This window comes from Citrus sinensis, chromosome 6, assembly GCF_022201045.2.
Source record: "Citrus sinensis cultivar Valencia sweet orange chromosome 6, DVS_A1.0, whole genome shotgun sequence".
NCBI lineage: Eukaryota > Viridiplantae > Streptophyta > Magnoliopsida > Sapindales > Rutaceae > Citrus > Citrus sinensis.
Window position 1 is genome coordinate 14,932,857 of NC_068561.1, and position 13,056 is coordinate 14,945,912.

At 34.3% G+C, this 13,056-nt stretch overlaps 3 protein-coding genes across 6 annotated transcripts; all 3 read left to right on the forward strand.

The window, feature by feature from the left end:
* The first annotated feature begins 625 nt into the window (after positions 1-625).
* LOC102617169 (NADPH-dependent aldo-keto reductase, chloroplastic-like) lies at positions 626-3,336 on the forward strand. 3 transcript variants are annotated; one of them, XM_006493514.4, is made up of 8 exons: positions 626-860; positions 951-1,001; positions 1,105-1,181; positions 1,334-1,421; positions 1,538-1,609; positions 2,070-2,342; positions 2,557-2,796; positions 2,920-3,064. In XM_006493514.4, exons 1-8 carry the CDS (start codon positions 741-743, stop codon positions 2,932-2,934), a joined length of 936 nt encoding a protein of 311 aa, XP_006493577.1. In that variant the 5' UTR covers positions 626-740; the 3' UTR covers positions 2,935-3,064. The 3 variants fall into 3 exon arrangements, with proteins under 3 accessions (XP_006493577.1, XP_052299651.1, XP_052299652.1); XM_052443691.1 differs by having other exon boundaries at positions 627-860; positions 3,035-3,336; XM_052443692.1 differs by lacking the exon at positions 1,538-1,609 and having other exon boundaries at positions 630-860; positions 3,035-3,336.
* A 2,055-nt stretch (positions 3,337-5,391) lies between these two features.
* On the forward strand, positions 5,392-9,162 carry LOC102617839 (NADPH-dependent aldo-keto reductase, chloroplastic-like). Its single transcript, XM_006493515.4, has 7 exons — positions 5,392-5,687; positions 6,743-6,793; positions 7,354-7,430; positions 7,579-7,666; positions 7,979-8,254; positions 8,393-8,641; positions 8,728-9,162. Exons 1-7 carry the CDS (start codon positions 5,568-5,570, stop codon positions 8,812-8,814), a joined length of 948 nt encoding a protein of 315 aa, XP_006493578.1. The 5' UTR covers positions 5,392-5,567; the 3' UTR covers positions 8,815-9,162.
* Positions 9,163-10,720: 1,558 nt separating this feature from the next.
* LOC102618121 (NADPH-dependent aldo-keto reductase, chloroplastic-like) lies at positions 10,721-12,819 on the forward strand. Of its 2 annotated transcripts, none has more exons than XM_006493516.4 (6): positions 10,721-11,021; positions 11,113-11,166; positions 11,349-11,425; positions 11,565-11,652; positions 11,919-12,194; positions 12,299-12,819. In XM_006493516.4, the coding sequence occupies exons 1-6, from the start codon at positions 10,890-10,892 to the stop codon at positions 12,635-12,637; spliced, it is 966 nt and encodes a 321-aa protein (XP_006493579.1). In that variant the 5' UTR covers positions 10,721-10,889; the 3' UTR covers positions 12,638-12,819. The 2 variants fall into 2 exon arrangements, with proteins under 2 accessions (XP_006493579.1, XP_006493580.1); XM_006493517.4 differs by having other exon boundaries at positions 11,116-11,166.
* The last annotated feature ends 237 nt before the right edge of the window (positions 12,820-13,056 follow it).

Here is a 13,056-nt window from a genome sequence, read left to right on the forward strand (position 1 = left end):
ACGATCAGGATTAGTTGATTATATAAGTTGAGTGGTTTGATGACTAGTGAATATTCCCAAACGATAGCTACAGACCAAAGAGGGAGTCCTACATAATGTGGATATATCGCACATGTTCTTTCGAGAAATGGCAAATCTATGATAATGTGCGTGAAATACTGGTCGTTCGATTTGTGGCGTTTAGCACCATGTAGACATACTCCACACAGGTACCAATATTGCTAAATGGTTAAAACCGATTGGCAGTCTTTTCACCATCGTAAAGGGGTCACGGGCGTGGGCCGTCGGGCATGCGGTGATATGATGATACGCCACGTTGTTTAAAACATAATTAAATGGAAAACAATACTATGTCCCTATGTTCTATGATTTATCATACAAGGATACAGTTTTTGCATTTGTTTCAAATGGGTCCTTCTATTTCCCCCCTGCGATTTACTTATAAGTCGTCGTAATAACTGGCTTTATTGCAATGATTTCTCGGATTTGACTGGTTTGACCACTACTACTCCTCAACAATCAGTTACTAAAACGACACCGCGTCACGGCGCAAAATTCCAAAACAAAGATATCTTATTATCTTATGCCACGTCAAGGATGAGCTTAACCGTCTTCCCGATTACATTTCACGATCCTATTGGTCCACTTTTCAATTTCGGGCATATTTTTCGTGCTAACAAGGAACGAATTCTCCATTTCTATGAAGAATGTGATAATGCTAACATACATCTCGCTCACAAATGGAAGAAGGATTTCGTTTCTTTAAATTGAACGCAGGAGCTAAGATCCCTTCGCTTGGGCTGGGAACCTGGGCCGCTGCACCCGATGTTGTTGGTGACGCCATTGCTGCTGCTGTTAAGGTTTTTCCTTGTAGCTGATTTTGCTCTTTTTTTTTTAAATAAGAATTATCATCGATTAATATCCTGTTAATTCGTTTATTGATGATACAGGTCGGGTACAGGCACATTGATTGTGCTCAAATTTATGGCAATGAGAAGGGGGTAATGCATACTTCTCTTTAATTTCTTTGTTATTTGCCATCCCCAAATTTTTTTTTTTTTTTAAATTTTCGGGGGTCTCATGATGATTTTTTGATTTGTCCAGATTGGTTCTGCATTGAAGAAGTTGTTTGATGACGGTGTAGTGAAACGCGAGGACTTATGGATAACCTCCAAACTCTGGTGCGTTTCTAATTTTTTTTTATTATTTTTTGTTTCTGTTAGGCTAAAAAATGCTACAGTTATGAGCAAATTCACCAGTGCTGTTAGTGTTATTACATGAACTATTTTTATTATTATTATTATATTGGAATTAGTGAACTACAATGATGCAGGTGCAATAATCACTTGCCGGAAGATGTACCAAAGGCATTGGACAGAACTTTGCAGGACTTGCAACTGGACTACGTGGATCTCTATCTGGTATGTTTGTATGACACCATTCAGCATCTCTTCATATTTCATTTGCTTATTGAGGTTTCATTGAGAAATTGCTTTTAAAATTTATTGCCGCTTTAACTCAATTGATTTGACCATAGGAGTCAGCTGGGCCAAGTTATGTTGTCACACACGTTGAAATAATTAGGGGAAAAAGACACCTGACCTCTGAGGTAGGTTTGCCCTATGGGAAGTTGGGAACACCCTTATGTTTCAGTAATGGACACACAAACCTCTCTAGTTTGGGCCGTTGCAGTTAGCACAGCACGTGCAATTCCTCCGTTGCTCCTATTTAGAAACCAATCTTACAATTGTGTAAATCTGAAAAACCGTAGTATTATGGTATATTTGATGTCTCTATTTTAATGGAAAACACTAACAAGAGGTTCTCAATGTGTTAATTTTTTAAATATTACGGATCTACTTGCACATTTGGGCAAACTAACAAGAGGTTCTCAATGTGTTAATTTTTTAAATATTACGGATCTACTTGCACATTTGGGCAAACTGCAGGGGTTTGAGCAATCTTTTTTCTACTAGTTATTGAGTTATCTTGTGGGAATCATCTTGCACAATTGCTTTGTTTAAGTATGGCTGTTTTCTTACTTTTAATTTTTTTCCGCTTCCTTTAAGATCCACTGGCCAGTCAGCGTTAAAAAGGGGTCAGATGCGAAGCCTGAAAATCTGACCCGACCTGACATACCTAGTACATGGAAAGCAATGGAGGCACTTTATGATTCAGGAAAAGCTCGGGCAATTGGAGTGAGTAATTTCTCTTTGAAGAAACTTGGGGATTTGTTGGAAATAGCACGTATTCCACCTGCTGTAAATCAAGTGGAATGCCACCCAGCATGGCAACAGACAAAGCTACAAGCATTTTGTAAATCCAAGGGGGTTCACTTATCTGTGAGTAATTTGTTCTTAAGCAGTTTATCGTTGTATGGGAATTGAATGGTTATAGTTGATGTAATATGCCCATTGCTAATGTGTCATGCTCCATAGAAAGTTTTTTTAAGTGCTTTTACAAAGATTAAAGATGAAATTCTTTCTTTTCGGGTAAACGTAGAAAATTTCATTGGTTAAAAAAAAAGAGTAGGTTTGATAAAATGTCATCTCTCAGGGTTATTCGCCACTTGGTTCTGCCAAGAACACACACCGAGTTCTTCAAAATCCAATTGTCAATACAGTTGCAGAGAAATTGGGTAAGTCTCCTGCACAAGTGGCTCTTCGCTGGGGGCTGCAAATGGGTCACAGTGTTCTGCCTAAGAGCGCAAATGAGGCTAGGTTGAAGGAAAATTTTGATATTTTTGATTGGTGTATACCTGAAGACTTATTGGCCAAATTTCCTGAAATTGAGCAGGCAAGTAGCATTTTCTTTTCATCATTACTTCTCTCCTGCATTGTACCATATATATCAATTTTCTTTTGCACTTCCTTGACATTTTATGTAGTTAAGACTGGTTTTTTTTTGTGTTTTATGTAGAGCTTAGTGTCATAGAATCTACCAAGAATCCGAAATGTAGGCTGGCAGGGCAGCCATTGTTGTCTTTTGATATGTTCCAAATGAATTAATCATTTTTACATTTCAAATAATTCAGGAGAGGCTTGTAAAAGGTGCCGGATTTGTGCACGAGAATTTTGGCATATACAGGACCCTTGAAGAGCTTTGGGATGGTGAAATTTGAGGTGGATGTGATATTTCAGACATAGGATTTTGCTGTACTTTCTATTTAAAACCTACTTATGATCAATGACACTAGAGCTCTCAATCAGCATTTGTTGTAGAGAAGTGCAGATTGTGTGAACTCAAATGTAGCATTATTGTTGGACGTTATGATCACAAGAACAAGAGCTCGAAGTTATGTTAATCTGCTAGTGATTTTCTTCTCTTTTCTGCCAACCTGATCTATTGTTGAGTTTTGTTAATTTGCAATCGTTCCAATTCAACATTTCCCATTCTAACGGGTAGCAGGGTTGCTCTGTTTTTCAATGACCATCATGGATTTGTGGGAGTTTTTCGGTTTAGTGAAGCAGGGAGATATTTGATAATTGTCTTTTCTCTTGATTTCTAACGTTGAATTTCTGTTTTTCTTTTCATTTTCTTACTTTTAATAGGCGAAAAAAAAAATCATAAGACTTAAGGTGACGAGAAGTTTTGATGAGTCGGAATAATGTTGGCTACTATAATCTAATTTTGATGCTTGAAATGAATCCAAACCAAACGTCAGGCAGGAGGTTAGCTTGAGGGAAGAACGAAGGATGGGAAAAACATTTTCGGAGAAGACGTGTCAAATTAACGAAATTACTCAGCTTTATGGTTTTTTCGTTCTTATTTTGTTTTGTCTGTCTAGACATCATAAGTGTTCGATCCTATATCAATTTATTTTTAGTTTGAGAATTTAAAAAAATTTTAATTGCGCGATGTCTCTTCACATTCATATGTTGATTTGTAAAAACGATCTGTAATGAATCTGCCTTATTTCGGGGATACTCGCTAGGCGATTCCCCAGGCACAGGACCTGTCAAGGGTAATGCTCTTAAGCGTCTGTTCATATATAGTTATGGTTTCTGAATCCTTATAACACGTGTTGTAAGGATTACACCAGCTGACACGTGTTGTAAGGATTAAAAGAGTCGGGTAATTTTTAAAAACCTCTCCTGAGATTTGGGCTTGTTGCAAGTAGATGGCGAAAATTGATTTATTTGTAAAAAACCCCCTACCGTCAGTTAAGTTTAACATTGACCGTTAGTTGACCGTGCAAAGACAATATTACCCTTAACAATAGTTTGTAAACGAAAATAACTAAAAAAAAACTAAAATTATTGGTGCAAAAAGCACAAACCCTATTTTTTGATAATTTTATCCTTGTCAATTCTAAAAATTTACAATATCATAGTTAAAGATTATGACTATTTCATTTTTAAATTTTTAATTTTATCTTTCTTGTAGGAATTTTAAGGAAATATCAATAATTTAAAGAGGATTTTTTAATTTTAACTTTTTTATAGAAACTTTAAGAAAATATCAATAATTTAAAAAGTGTAAAATAGCTAATAATTTTGGTTTTTTTTTTTAGTTATTTTCGTTTATAAACTATTGTTAAGGGTAATATTGTCTTTGCACGGTCAACTAACGGTCAATGTTAAACTTAAATGACGGTAGGGGGTTTTTTACAAATAAATCAATTCTCGCCATCTACTTGCAACAAGCCCAAACCTCAGGGGAGATTTTTAAAAATTACCCTAAAAGAGTTTGATTATTTACTTAACTAAGAGTGAGAAGTATGGGGTTCTTTCAATTTTAATATTTACATACTTATTTAAAAGTAAGAGTAGAAATCTCACTCTATCTATCTTACTCACTTTTAGAGTGTGGGATGTAATTTTTACTCTTATAGGAGTAGGTGGGAGGGAAATTCTCACTCTCACCTATTCTTTTTTAACTATTTTCTTTAAATAGAGCATAATTATATTTATTGAAGTAAAATATTAAAAATAATATAGTTATATTCATTAAAACACAATAAGTTACATCTATTTAAAATAATAATAAATATTTTATTTTAAGAAATATTAATTTTCTACTATGTTATTTATGATAATGTTTCATTTATATTACTCTTATCAATAATTTTTAATTTACATAATTAAAATTAAAATTAATAAAAATCTGTGATTATATAATTAGAATATTAATAATTATTATTAACTTATATAATTAAAATTAATAATAATATAAATATTTTATTTTAAAAAATATTTTTTTTCATTTTTTAATAAAAAACTATAATTTTTTATATAAAAATAAGACAATAATTTAAAATAATTTACTTCTTAATCCAAGATAAAATAAATTAAAATTAATAAATATGAGATTCTAATTCTTATTCTTTTATTCCATTCTAATATAAATAAATAATTTTTTCTTACTTTCACTCCTCACTTCGCATCCCTCCAAATTTCCAATCCACTACAAAAGTACCGAGCCGCATTCCCTTGTCTCCACGTACCGACCCACTTTCTCTCTTCTAACGAGAGCCTTTCATTTGTCGTCTTCTTCTTCTTCTTCTTCTTCTTCTTCTTATTTTCATTATTCCAGTTAAGAGATTATCGCCTCTTCGAACTGCGGAAATGGCGAATGAAAACGGATACTTTGAGCTGAATACAGGCGCCAAAATGCCTTCCGTTGGATTGGGCACGTGGCAGGCTGATCCTGGTATTGTCGGTAACGCCGTTGATGTCGCCATCAAGGTCTCCACATTTCTACCGTCTGCTTATCAAATGTTAAAATACTGAATTATTTTTGCCTTGTCTTGTTGGTTACTGTGTGTGTGTGGGGTATTTGTTTTTTAATTTTTTTAATCTTTTTTTTTTATTCCCTAAATATAAACTGTCGTTTGGTTCAAAGAGGAAAAACCATTGTTTGCTTTGAACAAGGTGGCACATGATGATGTTGAGATTTTGGTTAAGAGTTGATTTAAAATAGATGATTTATTTAACGGGTTAAATTATGTCACCTATTTATAAATTATGTTGAGTTCGGGTTTTAAGGCATACTGATGCGAACCAGTTTATGATGTGATCAACCTTTCATTAATTACTTTATATTAACTTATTTTTGTAGAATAGAACTATCTTTTATACATACATACATACATACATGCATGCATATATATATATATATACACACCCCCAAAACTGGTTAGAGATTTATTTAAAAATATATTAAAATCCTGTGAAGTGAGGTTTTTTTTTTTTTTTTTTTATAAATAGTGTATATTTAAAAAGTGTTAAATACTCTAATAATATATAGATCAAGTTAATGTTTAAAGTTTTTAACACAATTAAATAAGTGGGCCGAATTTATGTCGGCATATATTTGACATGACAAGCTGATGTCAATTTTGTCACCCCTAACTTTGGTGATAAAATAAAATTGAGACTGAAAGGAAGCTTAAATGCTTCATAACTAACAAAACTATTTGGTTATGTTACATAAAATAAATGGGTAATTGAAAATTTGACTTATGTTGACTTGGTTTGGTCTTTAGAATATTTTTGCAAAGTTCAAAATTAGTTCCTATGGAAGCTCTCCCGGATGTGCTTTTACTGATTTTTTGTCAGCCAAACCAGTTTTCTCATCCCAGATAAGCAATATCCATTTGAGTTAAAAAAAAAAGAGCTAATTTCTTAAACTAGCTTAACCATTTTCTAATTTCTATAACAAATATGGCCAATCTTTCTAGTCAACTTTTTCCAATATCAAATACTAGCACTCAACTACACATGTTTTCATGTGGCTGCAGGCTGGGTACCGCCATATAGATTGTGCTCGACTCTACCTCAATGAGAAGGAGGTAAGTGCAAATTATTCTGCTAACTCTTATTGATGTTGTCGTCATTTTTGGCATTTTTACTAGTATCCTACTTTCGGGTTTAAATTGATGCTGCATGTATGGTTTTACTGTGTCTTGGTTTGGTTTTGGGGATAGCATTATCTATTGGCCATATGGTGATTTTACATTTTGTACGAATAACTATGATGCTGGATACATTGGGAATGTTATTTATAATGCTGTTAAACGATATTCACTTGAGCGGTTGAAATCACTCTCCATTTGGTTGTTCATTTGAGGGGTTGAAATCACTCTCCATTTGGCTGTTCATCACACTTGACTTTTTTTATTGGATTGGTCTCTTTGACTCTCAATTCTAGGGCACTGCTATGTGGTTTCCTGGTAGTGACATGGACATATTAAAAATTTAAGATAGATGCTTTGTGCTGGGAGACTTGAAGTGAACTGTCTATGACACTTGTTGATTTAGCTTCAGTTGTTTATTGTCCTGTTCTGTGAAAGTGCTTAAACTTTTCCAATGACCTTTTGTGATTCTGTGATCTTGTCTATGTTTCTTGCAGATTGGTTTTGTGCTGAAGAAACTGTTTGAAGATGGCGTGGTCAAGCGTGAGGATTTATGGATTACCTCCAAACTCTGGTTTGTCTTTGTCTTAGTTGTTGGTTTGATTGAGTGGGAACACACGATGGATGGTTGAATGCAACAACTCGAAATGATTTAGCTAGTGCACTGACTCATTAAACTGCCAAGGAATGTTCGTACTATCTAAATCTGTCATGATTCACAGGTGTACTGATCTTGCACCAAAAGACGTACCAGAGGCATTAGACAACACTTTACAGGACTTGCAGATTGATTATGTTGATTTATATCTTGTATGTATTTTTTTTGATAAATCTTATCTAATAGTTTCCGTAGCATTAGCTATAATGTTGCTAGGGTCCAATTCTTGGAAGCTAGAGGACAAATTCCGGTTAAAAAATTTATATAGTTGAGCCATTGATCTTGAATAATGCATTGATAAAAAAGTGTACCTTCTGATGCCATATTTAAATTTGTGAAGGATCAGCATCCAACGTAGCCTATATTTAGCTTAGAAATCTATAGCTTGGATTTGGTCATGCAATTATGATTTTATTAAGACACTATTTTAGATTGTAACCATACATGGCTATTCAATTTTGAAGATCCACTGGCCAGCTCGGATGAAGAAGGGGTCTGTTGGCTTCAATCCTGAAAACCTTCTTCCACTAGATATACCTAGCACATGGAGAGCAATGGAGGCGTTATATGACTCTGGCAAGGCTCGAGCTATTGGAGTGTGCAATTTCTCTACGAAGAAGCTTGGAGATTTATTGGAAATAGCTCGTGTTCCTCCAGCTGTTAATCAAGTGGAATGCCATTCTTCATGGCAGCAGCAAAAGCTACATGCATTCTGTAAATCCAAAGGAGTTCACCTGTCTGTAAGTTGGCAATTCTTGATGATCTTCTTCTTTTTATTTTATTTTTTCTTTTAACACTTTCTTGTTTATTTTGATTGGGAAAATTATATTTACTTTGATATGTTAGAGAGAGATTAACTTCTTCTACATTTTGCTCAGGGATATTCCCCATTGGGTTCTCCCGGCACAAGGTGGATCAAGAGTGATGTACTCAGGCACCCAGTTCTAAAGACGGCTGCAGAGAAATTAGGCAAAACTCCTGCACAAGTTGCTCTACGCTGGGGCCTGCAAATGGGTCATAGCGTACTTCCCAAGAGTACAAATGAAGCGAGGATCAAGGAGAACTTTGACATATTTGACTGGTCTATACCTGAGGATTTGTTTGTTAAGTTCTTAGAAATTGAGCAGGCAAGTAGCTATTCTATTGGGTATGACTAACACAATTCTCTTGTAATCTATTCTCCTAAAAGCAGATTTTGCTTTCGACCATGCAGGCTAGACTTATAAGAGGTACTGCATATGTCCATGATACCTTTGGTTCATACAGATCAGTTGAGGAGCTTTGGGATGGTGAGATATGACTTACGAGCATTCCCATGCTCATTATGGCAATGTTTGATTCATTGGAACTCTTGCATTTCAGGACTTTGGTTGATAATTTAGTCGACTTTTATAATAAATTATTGAAATCAAGGTTTTGGCAATTGGGAAGGATGATGAAAAAAAAAAAAAGACACCCACAATTTTTAAACTCTTAAGTTCCATCCTATAGTAACTGCCTTGCATGCCAACTAATTTGGAGGTAAAAAACCTTAGTGATTTCATTTGTATTTTATCTTAGTGTATGTTTGGGAATGCTTTAATATTTTACTTTATGAAATAATCTGCTTCCCGATATATTAAAATAATTACTGTAATTTAGTAAATAATCTGCTTTTGATTTACTGTGGAAAAAATGGCTCATTATTTGATTGACGATACTGTGGAAAGTGTCTTTAATTTTTACATGAGTTGGCATGAAGTAAATTTTACTAGTTAAGTTTTATCACGATGTATAATGATCGCAATAGAAACATGTTAAAATTTTAAATTTTGGTTTGGTTTTATATTAAATATTCATTTTTTACCAACAAAGTGTTGACTCCACTGGCAATGGAGTCCCCTTAAGTGGTTTGACTGGGTTTGCTCCCCAGTTCGAGTCGCAGGGAAGTCGCATCTGTTGGAAGAACATGTGCCTCTCGGTTCGAGCGGGGACTTCTAATCTGAGTTGTGGTACGAGCTTAAAGGTGCCTCCCACAGTTGGGGCCCTCCCCAGGATACCTCATGGTCAAAACTAAAAAAAAAAAAATATTCATTTTTCAACAGCTTCAAAGTAATCTCTTTTATCACTGAGATAGTGTGCTCAAGTCCTCTCATTAGTTGCCTAATTGGTGGTATTAGTATTACTCCAATTCCACATGTGATGCATTTAATTTAATGCACAATTTGTCTAGAAAATTGTTGGAACTTGGACAAAGAATAGCAAGTGATTTGGTCGGCCACCATTTTTCTTTTCTTCACTCTTCCAATTTCGGCGTCTCCCTCTTCTTCCTTCTTTCTTTTATTTTTATTTTTTTTTATATTAAACTATCTGATATTTAAAAACCACATGGAATTTCGACTAATTCATATTCAAGCCAAGTAAGACCACGAGGGCGGCAAAGTTCTCCTAACAAATATTTAACACAGTTGCATTTTTAAACTTCGAACCGAAAACTTTAATTAAATTAAAACAACTTCATACTAGTTGCATTCCTTGTTTCTTTTATTTTTAATCAATATTCACGATTATTGATAATAAACCCATCGCTATATCCAATCAATTATCAAAATCAATAATATATTTCCACGGATAATGGATTCCCGAAACTATTAAGTGTTTTGATTCATATGTCAACTTGAATTTGAATATCATGTTTAACTTATTTGATGGATAATGAATTTCATCATTAATCAAATATTTATTTATCACAAAATAATTGTTTTTATTAATTACTACTACTACTACTACTATTACTACTATTAAAAAAAATTAGGTGAACAAAAATTAAATTTATTTTTTAATCTCTTATCTTCTTAGATTTGAAGTCGAATGGCCAATTAAATTAAAATTTTGCTTATAATAAGCCATTGAATAAATTAATATTATAATAATTAACACTTAAGTTGAGAATCAAATATTAAGATACCTGACAATACTTGTTTAGAAAAATATAAAAACTATTCTTTTAGAAAAATACAGAAACTACGCGATTGCCTTTGCATTTATTCCATTTTCAAATCTCTCCAAAATAAAGTTGAATTTTGCTGAAAGTGATTATTAAGAGAATATCAAAAAACCCAGTGTTTGAGGGATTTGAAAATTAAAAATTTGTAATAATAATCAAATTTTAGATGACCAAAATTTGGGGGGGGAAAAAGTCTAAACCACATATTATTATTTCTTATCCGGTCCCCGCAGATAATTGGCTTCTCACCCAAAGATTTTTTTCCAATTTCTTTCCATGAATATGAAAATTTCTGCCATCTCCCCGCAAATTCAATCTCATCTCTCCACAAATTAAAAGGCCAGTGATCACTCACTGCCCCTGGTCATTTCACACACATAACTTGGGAAATGGACCAAATAGCAAACGATAACGTTCAATACTTCGAGTTGAACAATGGAGCCAAAATGCCGCCTATCGGATTAGGCACATGGCAGGCTCAACATGGTGTTGTTGCCGAAGCCATTGCTATTGCCATCAAGGTTCGCACGTTTTCTTTAAAATTTATTGCAATTAAATTCTATCAAATGTTTAGCTGTCAGCTGTTTATTATTTTTTGCCCGTCGATTGCAGCAGGCTGGATACCGTCATATCGATTGTGCTTATTTCTATGGCAATGAAAAGGAGGTAATTAATTACAATATATTAGCTGTGCAAAGTTAATTATATAATTCTTCAAAACGGGTATATATCCTTTTCCCCTGAACGTAATTAAAAACATGTGATTCTCACTCCACTTGTACTGTATTTTTATTAATCACAATAGTATGTCATTAATTAATGCAGTTCAATATTTGTGCATGTTGTAGATTGGTACCGAGCTGAAGAAACTGTTTGAAGATGGAGTGATCAAGCGTGAGGATCTATGGATCACCTCCAAGCTCTGGTTAGTTTTAAGTTAATTAATATTCTCTTGACAATCGAGAACACGCATGTTCTTGCAAGGACTCATGTCACATGGCCTCTCGTAATCACATATGAAAACCCAGTAGATGCTTTTGGTTTGTACTGTGTATTGTTCGTAGGTGTTGTGATCATGCACCAGAAGATGTACCAAAGGCAATGGACAGAACTTTGCAGGACTTGCAGATTGATTACGTGGATTTGTACCTCGTATGTATAGTACATGCATGCTCCATGGAAATTATACAAATTAAGTTACCATATCTATTTTACCTTTTATATAATACAAATACGAGCGAGTTTTTAAAAAGTATTCTACGGATTCTGCACTTTAGTAAAGTGCCAGATAGACTTTTACACTATTGATGTAAACAGTTTAACAATATTGTGTAAAACTCATTTACAATATTATGGAAGTACAAGATCCCTTACCTCATAGTTTCTAATACAGATATAAGACCGTTTCCTTTATGTAGGTGCACTGGCCAGTGCGAACGAAGAAGGGATTTATAAGCCTCAATCCCGAAGACCTTCTTCAACCAGATATACCAAGCACATGGAAAGCAATGGAGGCACTTTATGATTCTGGCAAGGCTCGAGCTATCGGAGTTAGTAATTTCTCTGTAAAGAAGCTTCAGGATTTATTGAAAGTTGCCCGTGTTACTCCTGCTGTTAACCAAGTGGAATGCCACCCTGGATGGCACCAGGAAAAGCTACATGAATTTTGCAAATCCAAAGGGATTCACGTATCTGTGAGTTTTTTTTTTTTTTTGGGGCCCCCTTAATCAGTTTACTTGATTGGATTCAATTCTTAAGGTAAATTAACTTCGTTCATATTATGTTTGTGATCATGCAGGGATACTCCCCAATGGGTTCCCCAGGCTCACCATGGTTCAAGAGCGATGTGCTGAAGCATCCGGTTATAAAAATGGTTGCGGAGAAATTAGGCAAAACTCCTGGACAAGTTTGTATTCGCTGGGTACTTCAAATGGGTTACAGCGTGCTGCCCAAGTCTGCAAATGAAGCAAGGATCAAAGACAATTTTGATGTCTTCGGCTGGTCTATCCCTGAGGATTTGTTTGCCAAGTTTTCTGAAATTGAGCAGGCTAAGCTATTCACTATGGAGCACTTTTTCGTCCATGAAACCTATGGTCCATACAAGTCTCTTGAAGAACTGTGGGATGGTGAGATATAAGTGATGATCTGTTTTTGGACGTGTAAATTTAGCCAGGATGCTTAATAAGGCATGAGGATAGCCATGCGATGCATTTAAATCAAACTGAAATTTTATGTATATGCGCATGTTTTCTTTGTGTTGAATAATTTCAGGCCATTTTTTTTATAATAATATTAAAAATCTCAATATTAAAGTTCTAACTGGAATTTTAATATCATATGTCAACTCATTTATTGATGATGAATGTAAAAATTATTTGTTAATTTTTGTATAATTCACAAATATCCTATTATGTTTTACGTGTAGGATATTTCGCATTAAAGTAGTTGTTTATTTTGCCAGACCAAATGAAACACAACAAATTAAGTTTATAATATTTTATAATGTCGAGCCGACCTCATAAGTACAACTTCGAGCCTATGTTAGTGACTTGGTTT